At 46.0% G+C, this 14,949-nt stretch overlaps 1 protein-coding gene across 6 annotated transcripts in view; it reads left to right on the top strand.

Moving 5' to 3' along the window:
• PSEN2 (presenilin 2) overlaps window positions 1-14,949 on the top strand; it is a 33,307-nt gene that overhangs the window by 14,612 nt on the left and 3,746 nt on the right. For 4 of the 6 annotated variants that reach the window (XM_037895612.2, XM_007071700.4, XM_043543555.1 and 1 more), the window contains 5 exons: window positions 792-1,012; window positions 1,712-1,810; window positions 5,280-5,357; window positions 6,273-6,395; window positions 12,338-12,456. In XM_037895612.2, the coding sequence (XP_037751540.1) occupies window positions 792-1,012; window positions 1,712-1,810; window positions 5,280-5,357; window positions 6,273-6,395; window positions 12,338-12,456 (640 nt within the window). Of the gene's footprint in view, window positions 1-791; window positions 1,013-1,711; window positions 1,811-5,279; window positions 5,358-6,272; window positions 6,450-7,724; window positions 7,784-12,337; window positions 12,457-14,949 lie in introns of those variants that run through there. The other 2 variants (XM_037895614.2, XM_043543556.1) reach the window with 2 other exon arrangements.

The following is a 14,949-nucleotide window of genomic DNA, read 5'->3' as shown; positions in this document are numbered from 1 at the left end:
TTGGTTTTTTTGGTGGTTTTTTTCCATGATGTGGGGTGTGGGGGATACTCTGACTTGAGAGTGTGCCTTATTTTACTCTCTAACCACATCTCTGCAAATTTTTCTTTCCCCTTAACTTCAGTGCTGGGTCACACCTCACATCTAGCTTGCTAATGATATATTTATTTTTGTCTTGAAAATTGTACCTTGCACAGGGCATTTCTCATTTGCCATCTCTACTAAATGCTGTCCACACTGCTGCATTCTTATTTTCAGTTGTGTCTGGAAATTTTGCTCACCTGAGTGAGCAATCCAGTCTTTGGTGTGTCTCGCTATCCACCCCAAAGTGTAAGGCAATGCAGTACTTGTGTGCTATCTAGTGTCCACCCTACTGCCATAAAACTATAGAGAACTGGAAGCAGCCATTGTCTGCAAGGCAAGTGGGCAATTAGTGATGGGGAAGCAATGATGGCACTTTCTGCTGTGGGTGAGAGCAACGAGTTTGTGGAACTGTTGCTGCTTCCAGCTGGGCCGTGTGATTACCCATCAGCCCACATTTGACAGCATGGCCTTCAGTTTCTGAGTGGCCAGCTATGGCCCTGTAGAGGAGTCTGATGCTGGGAATGGGGAGATTCATCTCACCAATCTCTCACAGCCCTTCTCTTGGGCAAGTGGAATTTTTTAATTCAGGACCTGACCTGCTTCATCTTAGTCAGGCCTGAGATATGCCTGTCTGACTAGTGCCATGAAGGTGTCTTGCCTGTCAGCTGCATATTGCTTAGCTTAAATCACCTTTTGGTTTTGTTCTGCAGCGAAGTGCTGAAGACCTACAATGTGGCTATGGATTACCCCACCTTGTTCTTTGTCATCTGGAATTTTGGAGCTGTTGGGATGATTTGTATCCACTGGAAGGGTCCTTTGCACCTCCAGCAGGCCTATCTCATTATGATCAGTGCGCTGATGGCATTGGTTTTCATTAAATATCTACCCGAATGGTCAGCGTGGGTCATTCTAGGAGCCATTTCCATTTATGGTAAAAAAGGCTTAGATGTGACTGTTATAATGTGTCTTTAACTAACGTGCAGAACCTATGCAGGAGGAATGACTGAATTTATGAAAGTCCTTGGTGTGGGCAGTGGGCTTTACCAGGAGTAACCTGGCAGTAATGCAAAACTCACTAGCTCGTTATTGGGGAAATCCCAGATTTTGGCATTTAGTAAAGTGTGGCTGTACCTGCAGAACTGGGGGAAACTTACCCCAGGTGACATTCTAAATGGTTTGGAGCTTTGAAGGGGTTAAGGTGGCTCACAGGAATGAAATATACAAGTGACATGAACTATATAAAAGACAAAATAATAAGGGTCTTGAACCAATGGATCTTGAAACGTGAATAAAACTATCTGATCCTGTACACCTCAAGTACACTATAGTCTCATTTTAAGGAAATGAAGGCCTGTTTGAGGCCACTTATAATGTTAGCACGCTGAAAAATCTTATAACATTGAACTGGGAGACTGTATTTCAGCAAAGGGGATCTTCAAGCAGAGACTAATTATGAGATGGTGTTATGATAATCTTACCAACTTTACATCATGACTGTTGTGCGTGAAATATCTCTAGCTGCCATTTTGAAGAGAGATGGGGGGCAGGGGGGTGGAAATTGCCCATTAGATTTGAAGTGTACAGAACATGTGGCTTGAGATTGGAGACTCTGGCCCTTTTCTCTTCACAGATCTGATCGCTGTGCTGTGTCCCAGAGGGCCACTGAGAATGCTGGTAGAAACTGCACAGGAGAGAAATGAACCTATATTTCCTGCACTAATATATTCTTGTGAGTAATCACTTCTAGATTTGAATGCTAATGTTTTAACTGGATTTATATCCATTCCAAGCTTATAGCCACACTGTACCAATGAGCAGCATTTTTCTTAGCTCCTTGCTCTCAAAACTAGTATTTACAAAGGTGTTGGCTAGTTCAAGTTAACTAGTAGTCAACTAACTAAAACTACAATATGGCCACAAACCTTAGTCTAGACGTACCCTTAGAAATCCAGTTGTTTAAATGCTGATATACCAGTTTTTATCACTTTAAATAACATTGGCATATGTGTTGTGTGGGTTATAGTCAACATCTTTCAAGATAGGAATCAGCCTATTGTGGTATTAAACACAAGCTATGTCAGAAGAACATTAAAGCTGCAAAGTCAAGGACTCCTATTTAGGAAATATCAAAATAAAGGTTACCTGTGTACTTTGCATTATGTAGCACTTCCTATGTTCAAAGCACACATCCCGTTGACTTCAGTTGCAGTTGTGAGTGCTCAGCACTTCTGCAAATCAGACTGTAGGGGTCTCAAGTTGGGCATGCAGAAAATGAGGAATACACCATTTAGCTTTTTACAGGTGGTCACTTGGTTTTAAGTGACTTGCCCAGCATGCTGCAGGCACTCTGTGGCAAAGGCACGGATAGAATCTAATTCTACAGGGCAGCATTCAGCTGCCTGAATCATGATACTGTCCTTTCTCTTCCTGCAATCCCCTCCCTCATTCACCACACACCTTCTAACTCTGCAACAAATGAAGCAGGGGTCCTTTGACAACAGGTTCTTCCACTACACAAACCTTGATTCATCGTTGGTGCAGGTCCATCTTGTGCACTGAATGAAGCAGGGGTCCAACAGGTAAAAAGCGATTATGCAATTAAAGACCATATGATGTATATGCACAAGAGGGTTATGCTGTAAGGTGCTGAAGCATGCCCACTGTGCACACAATATTCAGAGACTTTAGCTGCTAAATTGTAAGAAGTCTTCACTGAGCATGTGCAAGCCAAGATTTTTTTCAAAAGCTTAAAACTGGGCCAAAATTGGGCAGATGTTCACATGAACAGCAAAATTCACCTCCTTAACACACAGGCTACCCTCTGCTAAATTTCAAGTTCATGCTCCAAAGCACGGTGGTACTAGAACTTCTCTCAAAGGTCACCAGATTATTTTTATTTTTTTATTTATTTTTTTTTAATATGAGCGAATAACATTTTTTTCTTAGCCTCATCTTGCGAACAGCTACAGTCTTTTGGTTGATGCGTTCCAAAAAAAAATTCAACAATAGGCATGTGCCCAGTGTGGAAAATTCAGCTCAAGCCGTAAAGTTTGGTAACGTTTATAAGCAACTGAAAGCAGGGAGTTATGGGAGATGTCAGGCAACCTTTGTAATAGGTGGTGCTACCAATCCCACTTAGAAGATTTGTGCCTTAAAAGGTAGTATGCATGAGAACCAATGTCTCCTTCACAGAATCGGAAGTTCTAGAGAGAAACTTAAATCATCTGATTTGCACTAATATTTTAGCAGGTGACCACTGGACACAAAGGAAACCCATTTATGCCTGTGTTGATCCCTGTATACATCTCTGAACTGGTATCTTTAAGGGTATAGTCTTATATTATTAGCCAGTACAGGGCAATAGCTGTTAAAATAGTCTCCCAGCTACCTTCTTCTTTGTCATGTCCAATGCCTTAGAGAAATTTGGCCTGCATGCCGCAGATGTTGCATTGATATGACCACACCCATGCCTAAGAAACCTGTGTGTAACAGTCCTGACAGCAGAATTACTCTGTAGTATTCCTACAGTCAGCCTCTGTGCTTTTTCTGTCTTGTGTGGGTAAATCTCTACCATTAGCACGCTGGTATTTGAGCACCTTTCAGTAGTGCATTAAGCAACATCTGTCACGTGGCTGGTTCTTTCTCATCCTCCCTCCAGGGGGAGAATTGCAGGTGCAGTGTAACTTGTTGTTGTTGTTGGTTGTTACCCACTTTCATGGGGAAGCGGAGGGTAACTTTTTATTGGTGCAGTGTTTTCCCCTGCTCCCCCCATTTTTAAAATATATTCTTCAGAAAAGGCACAATTACTTCAAAGGGCTTAGGACCTGTGCTGTTTAATGGTCTCACACCTTAACTAAGACATTAAACCCATGCTGTGGGGTTTTTCTTTAGGTGTGGGGATTTTCTTTCTCTCTTATTAGCCTACCCAGATTTCCTGGGCTGACAAACCTCTTACCAGGTTCCACCCTAAAAGGGAAGTGAAATGCTTATGTTAATAAATCCCTAAGATAGGGGGCTTATTATGAGAGCAGTGATGCTATGGCTGGTACCACAGTAACATTGCTGCAGAAGTTATCTGACTGGCACTGGATATATGAGCATCCTGTATCTAAAGAGGTTCATCAGTCTGGCAGGTGGAAATTGACATAGGCTAATATAGCTGCTCTTTAATTAAGCCTTTTCCTGGTTCATCCTGCTGCCATGGAGTGATTTGGAAAGGACTCCTTTGGGATGTTGTGCTTTTTTTTTTTTTTTTTTTTTTTTAGCAAGGCTTCTGTTATCCTGGGGGAGTGAGAGAGGCAGGGGGAAAGGTCTGGATAAAGTTGGACTCTCAGCACAGCTAATAAATCAAGAACTTCTTCCGTTGGAGAAGGAAAAAGCACAGAAAACAGTAACTCAACAAAAAGTTTTGCCTGACATCTGTGTTTCCGTTGTAAGCCCACAGTCCGTGGAGGCTTCCTTGCCGCAACTGAGCCTCGAATGGAATCTGTCTTTATATTTGCCTTGGCACTCTCAGAAACCATAAAGAAACCAGAGTCCTAGTGCACATCTCAAGTAAACTTCTGCTTCTTTTCTGATCTTAAAAAGGTCCCTGCTGTCCTTATTTTAGGGAACCATCTCAAAAGTAAACCTCAAACCAGCCGCTGGCTGGCTGCCCCTGGATATTCCCACTTACCTCCCGGGAGGCTCCCAACATCCCCCTTACAGAAAAACAAGAGGGAAGGGGTGGCCAATCAGAAATAAACAGAAAAACCTCTTGCCACTGTAGGTAAGTGGGTTGCAGCATTCTCTCATTACCAAAGAATGTTACAGATAACCTACCACTATCCCTCCCTTAGTGGCACTATTTCCTGGGCCACCTCTTTCCTTTAGCAGATCAAGTGAAGGAGATGAGGATCTGGGGCCTTTGTTTTCTATGGCTCTCAGAAAGCTAAATGGCTTCCTTGCATGCAATAACTTGTGGTCTGAGTACTGATACCTGTAATATGCTGCCTCCTATCTTGCTAAGTAAATGACTAGGGAATAAGAATATGCCAACCAGGATGTGGGTTTTGAGTGTGTTTCCCCGGGGTGATTGTTTAGTTTCTTTGCCTGCTGTGTAAAATTCCGGATGAAAGTAGAGCCACTAAAATACTGTCTAGCTCCTCTGAACAGTCAGTGACCTATAATTTTCTACACATTATTTCTTTTCCCTACAGCTGCTATGGTGTGGACAGTAGGAATGGCAAAGCCAGACACAGCATCAAGGGACCTTACTCAGCAGACGTGGGATTCAGGTCCGTTTTGCTCTTAACGGAGAACTATGTACTGTAGTTACAGTGTCTTTGGTTTTCAAATTGCAAATCTGTGGCGCAATAAGCTTGTGCATGTTTTGCAGTTTGTTTCTATTGCATGCTAGACAGGACTGTAGTAAAACCTCACTGATTTGTTTTCTCTCTCAAATCCTCACCTGGCTTGTCAATAAAGATAAGCAGAGTGCTGTAGGGAGGTCTGGTGTTAAGGCTTCATTACTTTTTTATAAAAGTGTTTTCTAATATGTGTTAAAGTGCAGCTAGTAAAACCCCAATTATATAAGTGCTTGGGGCACTACTGGATTTTTCACGTAGTTGGGGCTGAATAATTAGTTTGCTTTAGACTGTAAGTTTAAAGCCAAACTACATATCTTAAAAATGAATGAGCTAAACCTGACGTGTGACGTAGCTTGGGGCATGAGTGGGTTTTACTATAAATGGTTTTCCCAGTTAATCACTAAAAATAGCTGCTTCTGTTGTGCTTCAGAAGCCAGTAGTAGCTCTCTTAAACAGTGTTTCCTTTTTTTAAGAAAGGAAACAAAACCAATGGACCTTAAGGCTTGATAACTAGGAACACTTTTATATTCAGAATAAACCAAGCTAAACTAGATAGTACATTGACCCATCATGCCCTGGGTACGATGGCGTCTCTACTATTTCTGATGATACTGTAGGGGGCATGCACTCTCGACAAAGCCATTTAGAATCTGTATTTAATCCAGTCCTAATGAACACTACAGTTTGTACACTGAGACTTCACCCACTCATCCCTGGTTTGGTATGGAGAAGCCCCTTCATAAAGGCTGCTTACTTCATGTTTCTCAAAACATGTTAATGTAGATGCCTTCGTTTTGTCTCTTCTTTGTTGTGGTGTTTGGTGTCTTTTTTGGGGGAACCCAGCTGAAGACATGCGAGAGATCAATGACAATCCTGCATACGTGGAGTCCGAAATCTCCGAGGCCAGGAGTCCAGCTCCAACCCATCCAACCACTTCCTTATTAGAGGAGCTGGAAGAGGAGGAAAGTAAGGCAAACAAGTCGTGAAAACTTGCTTTTAAATGGCATCCTGCCATACACAGTAAGAGTCAAATTCTCCTACTCACATTGGGAGCACCTTGCTCTGAGTAGTTCTATTGAAACGAATGGGAGTATCTGAACAGTAAGATAATGACTGAATGTGAGTAAGAAGGGTATCGGAATCTGACTCAAAATGATTTTCATGCTGCAATATCTATTCTAACTATGCTTAGAACAGGAGGCTCTTATACCTAAGGGCTGGTCTTCACACAGTTGTTTGTGTGGTTTTTTGTTTTGGTACCAATTTAGTCATATCAGTTTAGAAATTGATGTAAGTATATTGCTTTCTAAATGGCTGTCGTCAGGGGAATGCCCCTAGGGTGCAGTTATAATTAAGGCTACTTTTAGTCATGGGTATTTTTAATAAAAGTCATGGACAGGTTACAGGCCGTGAATTTTTCCTTGCTGCCCGTGACCTGTCCATGACTCTTACTACGTACCCCTAACTAAAACTTGGGCCGGGGCGCTGTGGGTGCTCGGGGGGTGGGAGGGCTGGCAGGCTCCCTACCTGGCCCTGACCGGCACGTCCCTGTAGCTCCTAGGGGGAGGGGTGGCTAGGGGGGCTCCATGCACTACTCCTGCCACAAGCGCTGCCCCCTGCAACTCGCATTGGCCAGGAACCACAGCCAATGGGAGCTCCAGGGGTGGGTCCTGCGGGTGCAGGCAGCATGCTGAGCACTCCCCCCCCCCCGCCCCCGGCTGCTCCACCTAGGAGCTGCAGGGACATGCTGGGGAAGCCGGGGAGACACCTCTTCCCCCCTGCCCCCCTCATCCCCCTCCAGGTAAGCGCCGCCACACACCCCTGCCCCAGCCCTGAGCCCCCTCCCACACACCCAAACTGCTGCTGCTAGTCCAGGGGCTGCCCCTTAGACAGCACCATCCGCTGCAGATGTCACAGAGGTCACGTAATCCACGACCTCCATGACAGACACGCAGCCTTAGCTCTGGTCTACGCTACGAGTTTAGGTTGAATTTAGCAGCGTTATTTCAATTTTAACCCTGCACCCGTTCACCTAACGAAGCCATTTTTGTCGACTTAATGGGCTCTTAAAATCAATTTCTGTACTCCTCCCCGACAAGGGGATTAGCGCTGAAATTGACATCGCAGGGTCGAATTTGGGTTAGTGTGGACACAATTCGATGGTATTGACCTCCGGGAGCTATGCCATGGTGCTGCACTGTGACCGCTCTGGACAGTACTCTGAACTTGGATGCACTGGCCAGGTAGACAGGAAAAGCCTCGCAAACTTTTGAATTTAATTTCCTGTTTGGCCAGTGTGGCAAGCTGATCAGCACAGGTGACTATGCAGATCTCATCAGCAGAGGTGACCATGGAGTCCCAGAATTGCAAAATTGCTCCAGCATGTACCAAACAGGAGGTACTGGATCTGATCACTGTATGGGGAGACAAATCCATGCTATCAGAACTCCGTTCCAAAAGTCGAAATGCCAAAATATTTGAAAAAATCTCCAAGGGCACGAAGACAGGGGACCCGCAGCAGTGCCGGATGAAACTTAAGGAGCTTAGGCAAGCCTACCAAAAAACCCAAGAGGCAAACGCTCGCTCAGGGTCAGAGCCCCAGACATGCCACTTCTGTGATGAGCTGCATGCAATTCTAGGGGGTGTCCCTACCACTGCCCCACCCCTGTGCGTGGGTGGACTCCTGCAAGGGGGGAGTCTCATGCAACAGGGATGAGGATTTTGGGGACAAGGAAGATAGCGCACACCAGGCAAGCGGAGAAACCGTTCTCCCCAACAGCCAGGAACTGTTTATCACCATGGATCCAATACCCTCCCAACCCGGGCTCCCAACCTTGAAAGCGGAGAAGGCAGCTCTGGTGAGTGTACCTTTCGTAAATATAATACACGGTTTAAAAGCAAGCGTGTTTAATGATTACTTTGACCTGAAAACTTGGGATGCATTCGTGGCCAGTACAGCTACTGGAAAAGTCTGTTAACGTGTCTGGGGACGGGGCGGAAATCCTCCAGGGACATCTCAATGAAGCTGTCCCGGAGGTACTCCCAAAGCCTTTGCAAAAGGTTTCTGGGGGAAGGGGGGGGGGAGAGCCTTATTGCATCCTCCATGGTAGGACACTTTACCATGGCAGGCCAGTAGCACATAGTCTGGAATCATAGCATAAGAACGCATGGCAGCGTGTGGTCCCGGTGTTTGCTGGCATTCAAGCAACATCTGTTCTTTATCTCTCTGTTGTCCTCAGGAGAGTGATATCATTCATGGTCACCTGGTTGAAAAAGGGGAATTTTATTCAGAGGTGGCCGTTCCTGCTGGGCTGTTTGCCTGTGGCTGAAAAGAAATCATCCTTGCTGTTAGCCACGTGGTGGGGGGACGGGTGAAGTGATCATCCCAGCGAATTGGGTGTGTGTGTGGGGGGGGGAGAGCGGGCGGGGGGGGTTAGTTGGGTTTGTGCTGCACGTTAACCTGAAAACATCAGCCCCTCCTCTTAAATGGCCAATGTCTCTTTTTTTTTTTTTTTTTTTTTTTCCAATTTTAATCTCCCTTTTTTTCTCCCACAGCTGCAAATGTTTTAACGCTGTGACTGGCATCTCTGTCCCAGAGGTTAGGGCAGATAAGAAGGTGAAAAAAACGCACTCACTATGAAATGTTCTCTGAGCTCATGCAGTCCACCCAAACTGAAAGAGCCCAGCAATGCATGGAGGCAGACCATGGCAGAGTCCAGGAAATCACAAAATGAACTCAAGGACAGGAGGGACGTGCGAGAGGACACGTGGCGGGAGCAACAGGAGAGGTGGCGGGATCAAGAGGAAAGGTGGCGGCAGCATGATGAAAGGAGGCAGGATACAATGCTGAAGCTACTGGAGGATCAAACTGATATGCTCTGGTGTATGGTTGAGGTGCAGGAAAGGCACAGACCACCACTGCAGCCCCTGTGTAATCAACTGCCCTCCTCCCCAAGTTCCATAGCCTCCTCACCTAAATGCCCAGAACGCAGGAGGGGCGGCCCCCTCCACGCACCCAACCACTCCACCCCAGAGGACTGCCCAAGCAACAGAAGGCTGGCATTCAATAAGTTTTGAAGTGCAGTGTGGCCTTATCCTTCCCTCCTCCCCCACCCCTCCCAGGCTACCGTGGCAGTTATCCCCCTGTTTGTGTGACGAATTAATAAAGACTGCATGAATCTGAAACAACAATGACTTTATTGCCTCTGCAAGCTGTGATCGAAGGAGGGAGGGAAGGGCGGTTGGCTTACAGGGAAGTAGAGTGAACGAAGGGGGTGGGTTTTCATCAAGGAGAAACAAACAGAACTGTCACACCATAGCCTGGTCAGCCATGAAACTGGTTCTCAGAGCTTCTCTGATGCACAGCGTGCCCTGCTGTGCTCTTCTAACCGCCTTGGTGTCTGGCTGTGTGTAATCAGGGGCTAGGCTATTTGCCTCAACTTCCCACCCCGCCATAAACGTCTCTCCCTTACTCTCTCAGATATTGTGGAGCACACAGCAAGCAGTAATAACAATGGGAATATTGGTTTCACTGAGGTCTGAGCAAGTCAGTAAACTGTGCCAGTGTGCTTTTAAACGTCCAAATGCACGTTCTACCACCATTCTGCCCTTGCTCAGCCTATAGTTGAACAGATCCTGACTACTGTCCAGGCTGCCTGTGTATGGCTTCATGAGCCATGACATTAAAGGGTAGGCTGGGTCCCCAAGGATAACTATAGGCATTTCAACATCCCCAGCGGTTATTTTCTGGTCTGGGAATAAAGTCCCTTCCTGCAGCTTTTGAAACAGACCAGAGCTCCTGAAGATGCGAGCGTCATGTGCCTTTCCCGGCCATCCCATGTTGATGTTGGTGAAACGTCCCTTGTGATCCACCAGTGCTTGCAGCACCATTGACAAGTACCCCTTTTGGTTTATGTACTGGCTGCCTTGGTGGTCCGGTCCCAAGATAGGGATATGGGTTCCGTCTATGGCCCCACCACAGTTAGGGAATCCCATTGCAGCAAAGCCATCCACTATGACCTGCACATTTCCCAGAGTCACTACTCTTAATAGCAGCAGCTCAGTGATTTGCATTGGGTACTTGGATCACAGCAACCCCCACAATAGATTTGTCCACTCCAAATTGATTCCCGACTGACCGGTAGCTGTCTGGCATTGCAAGCTTCCAGAGGGCTGTCGCCACTTGCTTGTGGACGGTGAAAGCTGCTCTCATCTTGGTATTCTTGCGCTTCAGGGCTGGGGAAAGCAAGTCACAAAATTCCATGAAAGTGCCCTCACACATGCGAAAGTTTCACAGCCACTGGGAATCATCCCAGACCCACAACACTGTGCGGTCCCACCAGTCTGTGCTTATTTCCCGGGCCCAGAATTGGTGTTCCATGGCATGAACCTGCCCCGTTGCCACTGGGATGGCCAAATTGCTGGAGCCTATACTTTGAGAGAAGTCTGCGTCCATGTCCTCATCGCTCTCCTCACCGTGCTGCCATTGCCTCCTCGCCTGCTTTTGCAGGTTCTGGTTCTGCATATGCTGCATGATAATGCGCGAGGTGTTTTACAATGCTCATCACTGCCACAGTGATCTGAGCGGGCTCCATGCATGCTGTGGTATGGTGTGAGCAGGAGAGCAGAGTGGCAGCGGAAGTGGTCGTTCAGTGACGATGGTTTGCAGACCTACTGCACCGTCTGCTGCCAGGACACAACAGCTGAGTGGGCTGCATGCTTGCCGTGTTATGGCGAGACAAGAGCAGCCGAGCAGAGTTTCAGTGGAAGTGGTCCTGTGAGACCAGCAGGAGAGCAGAGTCGCAGCGGAAGCGGGAACCCATGAGACACAACATGGAGAAATTCACTATCGAGACAAGAGCAGGAAAGCAGAGTGGCAGCGGAAGCGGTGGTTCGATGACAATGGTTAGCAGTCCTACTGCACTGTCTGCTGAAAGCAGTATGGTGCCTGCACGGAAAAAAGGCATGAAACGATTGTCTACCATTGCTCTCACGGAGGGAGGGGCGACTGACGACGTACCCAAAATCACCCGCGCCAATGTTTTTGCCCCATCAGGCATTGGGAGCTTAATCCAGAATTCCAGTGGGCCGCGGGAACTGCAGGAACTGTGGGATAGCTACCCACAGTGCAACACTCCGAAAGCCGATGCTAGCCTCGGTACTGTGGACGCACTCCGTTGACTTAATGCGCTTAGTGGGGACACACGCAATCGATTGTATAAAATCGGTTTCTAAAAATCGACTTTTATAAATCCGACCTAATTTTGTAGCGTAGACATACCCTTAGTTATAATTGGTGTAAGGGCATTTAAAGTCTGGTAATCATAAGATATGCTGATTTAAGCACTCTTTTATCCTAGTATAACTGCCTGTGCTAGGGAGTTGGACCCATTTTAACTATATCTGTGTCTAAACCAGTATAGTTAAACTGGTACACAATCTATATCTAGAGCAGCCCTTACCATGCAAATGTTTCCGATTTAATGGTGCCCACTGAGCTTGAGAAAGTGTCATGTTGTGTGGGATCCAACAGGCCAAACAAGAGTAACGCTGTAGCTGGTTGGAGATTAGGTTTGCAGAGGGTGGGAGAAGAGAGGAAATTCTTTCCAGTTGAAATCTTCCAACCAGCCCAAGGCAATTTTGACAGAGGAAATGTCCTGGAGTTTTGTGCCTCTATAGAGGAAAGTCAATTGGCTTCTGTGAAGTGAAAAAGTAGGCTGTCTGTACAGGGAGGATGCAAATAACTGTGCTACGGAACGCTTTAATGTTGTCAGCATGGTGGTCTGAGTTGCTAGTCAAGAGTAGAAACTTTGACCAGTTGCAATGGAGGAGGGAGAAGGGATGGGCGTAAAGCAAGAAAAACAGAAAGAAACAGGAGCACTGATGCGAAAATTTTTCACTTTTAACAGGGGGTGTCAAGCTAGGCCTTGGAGACTTCATATTTTACAGTGTGCTTGTAGGGAAAGCAGCTGCCACTGCTAGCGGAGACTGGAATACAACACTGGCCTGCTTTGTAGCCATCCTTATAGTAAGTAAAATTGTAAAAGTTCTCTCTCTCTCTCTCTCTTTTTTTTTTTTTAATATGTACTTCATGGCATTGTACCATTGATGGGCGTATCAGTAACTGGTCCATGTTAAATATTAAACTACTGCTGTGTAATATAGGGAGAAACCCACACACGAATCTACCCATCGTACTGTATGTAAAGGTGATCAGTATAGGCGGGCACTCTGATATCTCTGGGACAAGAATGTGATCAACTCTGGACTGTGCCTTTGGGCAAAAAAGTCCTTAAAGAACAAATAAGGGCTAGTCTAACTAAAGCGCTACAGCGGCACAGCTGTGCCTCTATAGCGTGTCTGGTGAGGATGCTCTAAGACTATGGGAGAGAGCTCTCCCGTTGACTTAATTACTCCACCTCTGTGAGAGGTGGTAGCTGTGTTGGCGGGCAAAGTTCTCCTGCCAACATAGCGCTGTCTACTTAGGTTGGTGTAATTTACATCGCTCAGGGGTGTGGATTATAAATGGTAGTGTAGACAAGCCTTAAGATCCACATCAGCTGCCAGGTGGAGACCATGGGGCAGAGGAACAAGGGTCTGGGAAAAGTAGTTAGAATTGAACTGCTGGTGTTCTTGTTTCAGTGCCTAGAGATCAGGGACTTTTGTCACATTTAAGAGTGAGTACTGAGATCTCTGGGCTTGAATGGCTCAAAAAAATCTGCCTCTGGACAACAGGAGCTGCTTCATGAGGATAGAAGAGGTTTGTGCTTCTTTTGTATTAGTAACCCCTGACAAGTTGATGAGCTTTGTCAAGATAAAGAACCCTCATCAGTTTCAGGCTATCAGACAGATAGAACAGTGTGTTCTGTTCCAGTGTTTGCTGGGAAGCAACAGAAATGCCAGAGACTAACTCCTCTGAAACAGTCCTCTTCATTGTGAAGAAATTACCATATTGTAGCTGTCATAGAACCCAGCCCTGCCAGGAGCTCAGCACCTTGCAAATCAGATCTCCGTGTGTGTTGAAGAGCACTGCTACATGCTCTAATATTGTCACTGCTGAGTCTGTAGGGTGGTGATTTTGAAGCTGTCAACATTCTAACGAAAGGTGCATGCTGGGCAATGGAAATTTAGTGGGCAAAAGACGCAACTAATCCTAGTGTATCTAATGTAAGTGGAGTATGTGAGCCTAGCTTTAAACACAGCTTTCAAAACCTCACAGATGGGGGAGGGGGAAGTCCTATTAGTCATCTAGTCCATCCTCTGGGCTGGTCTGTTCCCTACAGCAAGTGTTCTCCAGAGTCTGCCCATGAGACTATTTGCACTGCACTGTTTTCCCTAAAATGTACTTCTAATGTGTTCTGGTTCCATCTGCTTGCTTCAAGGTCCTGTTTCTCTGACTTTCCAGCTCCAGAATGGTCTGTGGTGTTGTAGTGCTAAGCCATCCTTGTACAGACCTGCAGAAAGAAACCACACCCATTGAGGAGGGTGTGGGGCCTGGTGCCAGCCCTGATGTATGTTTGTCCAAAGACTGTAGAGAGCCTGTGCTATCCATACAGAAGTGGAAGGGATATGGGGATTCATGTGGCTGTAGTAGTGGGCCTTAAACTTCCAGTTGCCTTAGATAAAGAAGTATTTTAGTTTGATAAATGTCAGTATTTTAAGTAGCCAAGCTGAAGCCCCCAAGTACTCCCAAGCAATCTAGATCTAAATTCTGCAATAAAGCTTTCCCTGGTTTCTGTAGCCCTTTGGTATCAGTATAGGAATCCCAGTGTGGCAGTCTCTTATCTCAGTTTTTTTAACACACTTTGGCAGTGCGACAGAACTACATTGCAGAAATCATTGGGGGAAGCTGGAGGTTTTGGCTGCTGCACTGGTGGGGGTGGGGAAGGACTCTTTGGGGTAGAATTCTCAAAGGAGCATAAGAGGGTACACCCATTTGAGAGTGTTAAGTCTTGGTGCTTTGGTACCTGGGAAGATGTTGAGTTGATTGGAGACTGTAAATCACAGTAATGATAATCGCATTAGCTGGATGTTTCTGCCAAAAAGATCAGTAGTGAAGTAACTGACAATGGTAACATTTAAATTTATCTTGGGGTTTCAGAGTGAATGCCACATGGGGATGGATGGGATAGTTGAAACCACCTCAGGAGAACTTTGCCCGCCAACACAGCTACCACCTCTCACAGAGGTGGAGTAATTAAGTAGCTATTGTTTCAGACTGCCTATGGGTCAGGAAGAAAACAGTGAATCAATTACTCTCTTTTCACTTTCTTCACAACCACAATGGTTAAAATCATATTTTTCTCTCACTCCTCGTCCGTACCCCGCTCAAGCTGGAGAAGCTAATGATCCAACCAGCAGATCAAATTCGGCGATGTATCCCGGTTACGTGCCACCTGAGGCATGTTACGCATACACTAAGAAGTAGTACAAAATGAAAGCTTGGATTCTGGGCTGTGTTTCTACAGCAAGGAGTTGATTTTGTGTGACAGCCTGAGGCATGGGTTGCTGAGGCTTGCAG

The sequence above is a fragment of the Chelonia mydas genome, chromosome 3, assembly GCF_015237465.2.
Source record: "Chelonia mydas isolate rCheMyd1 chromosome 3, rCheMyd1.pri.v2, whole genome shotgun sequence".
NCBI lineage: Eukaryota > Metazoa > Chordata > Testudines > Cheloniidae > Chelonia > Chelonia mydas.
The sequence above is the reverse complement of the archived record's forward strand: the minus strand, read 5'-3'. Positions and strand labels throughout refer to the sequence as shown.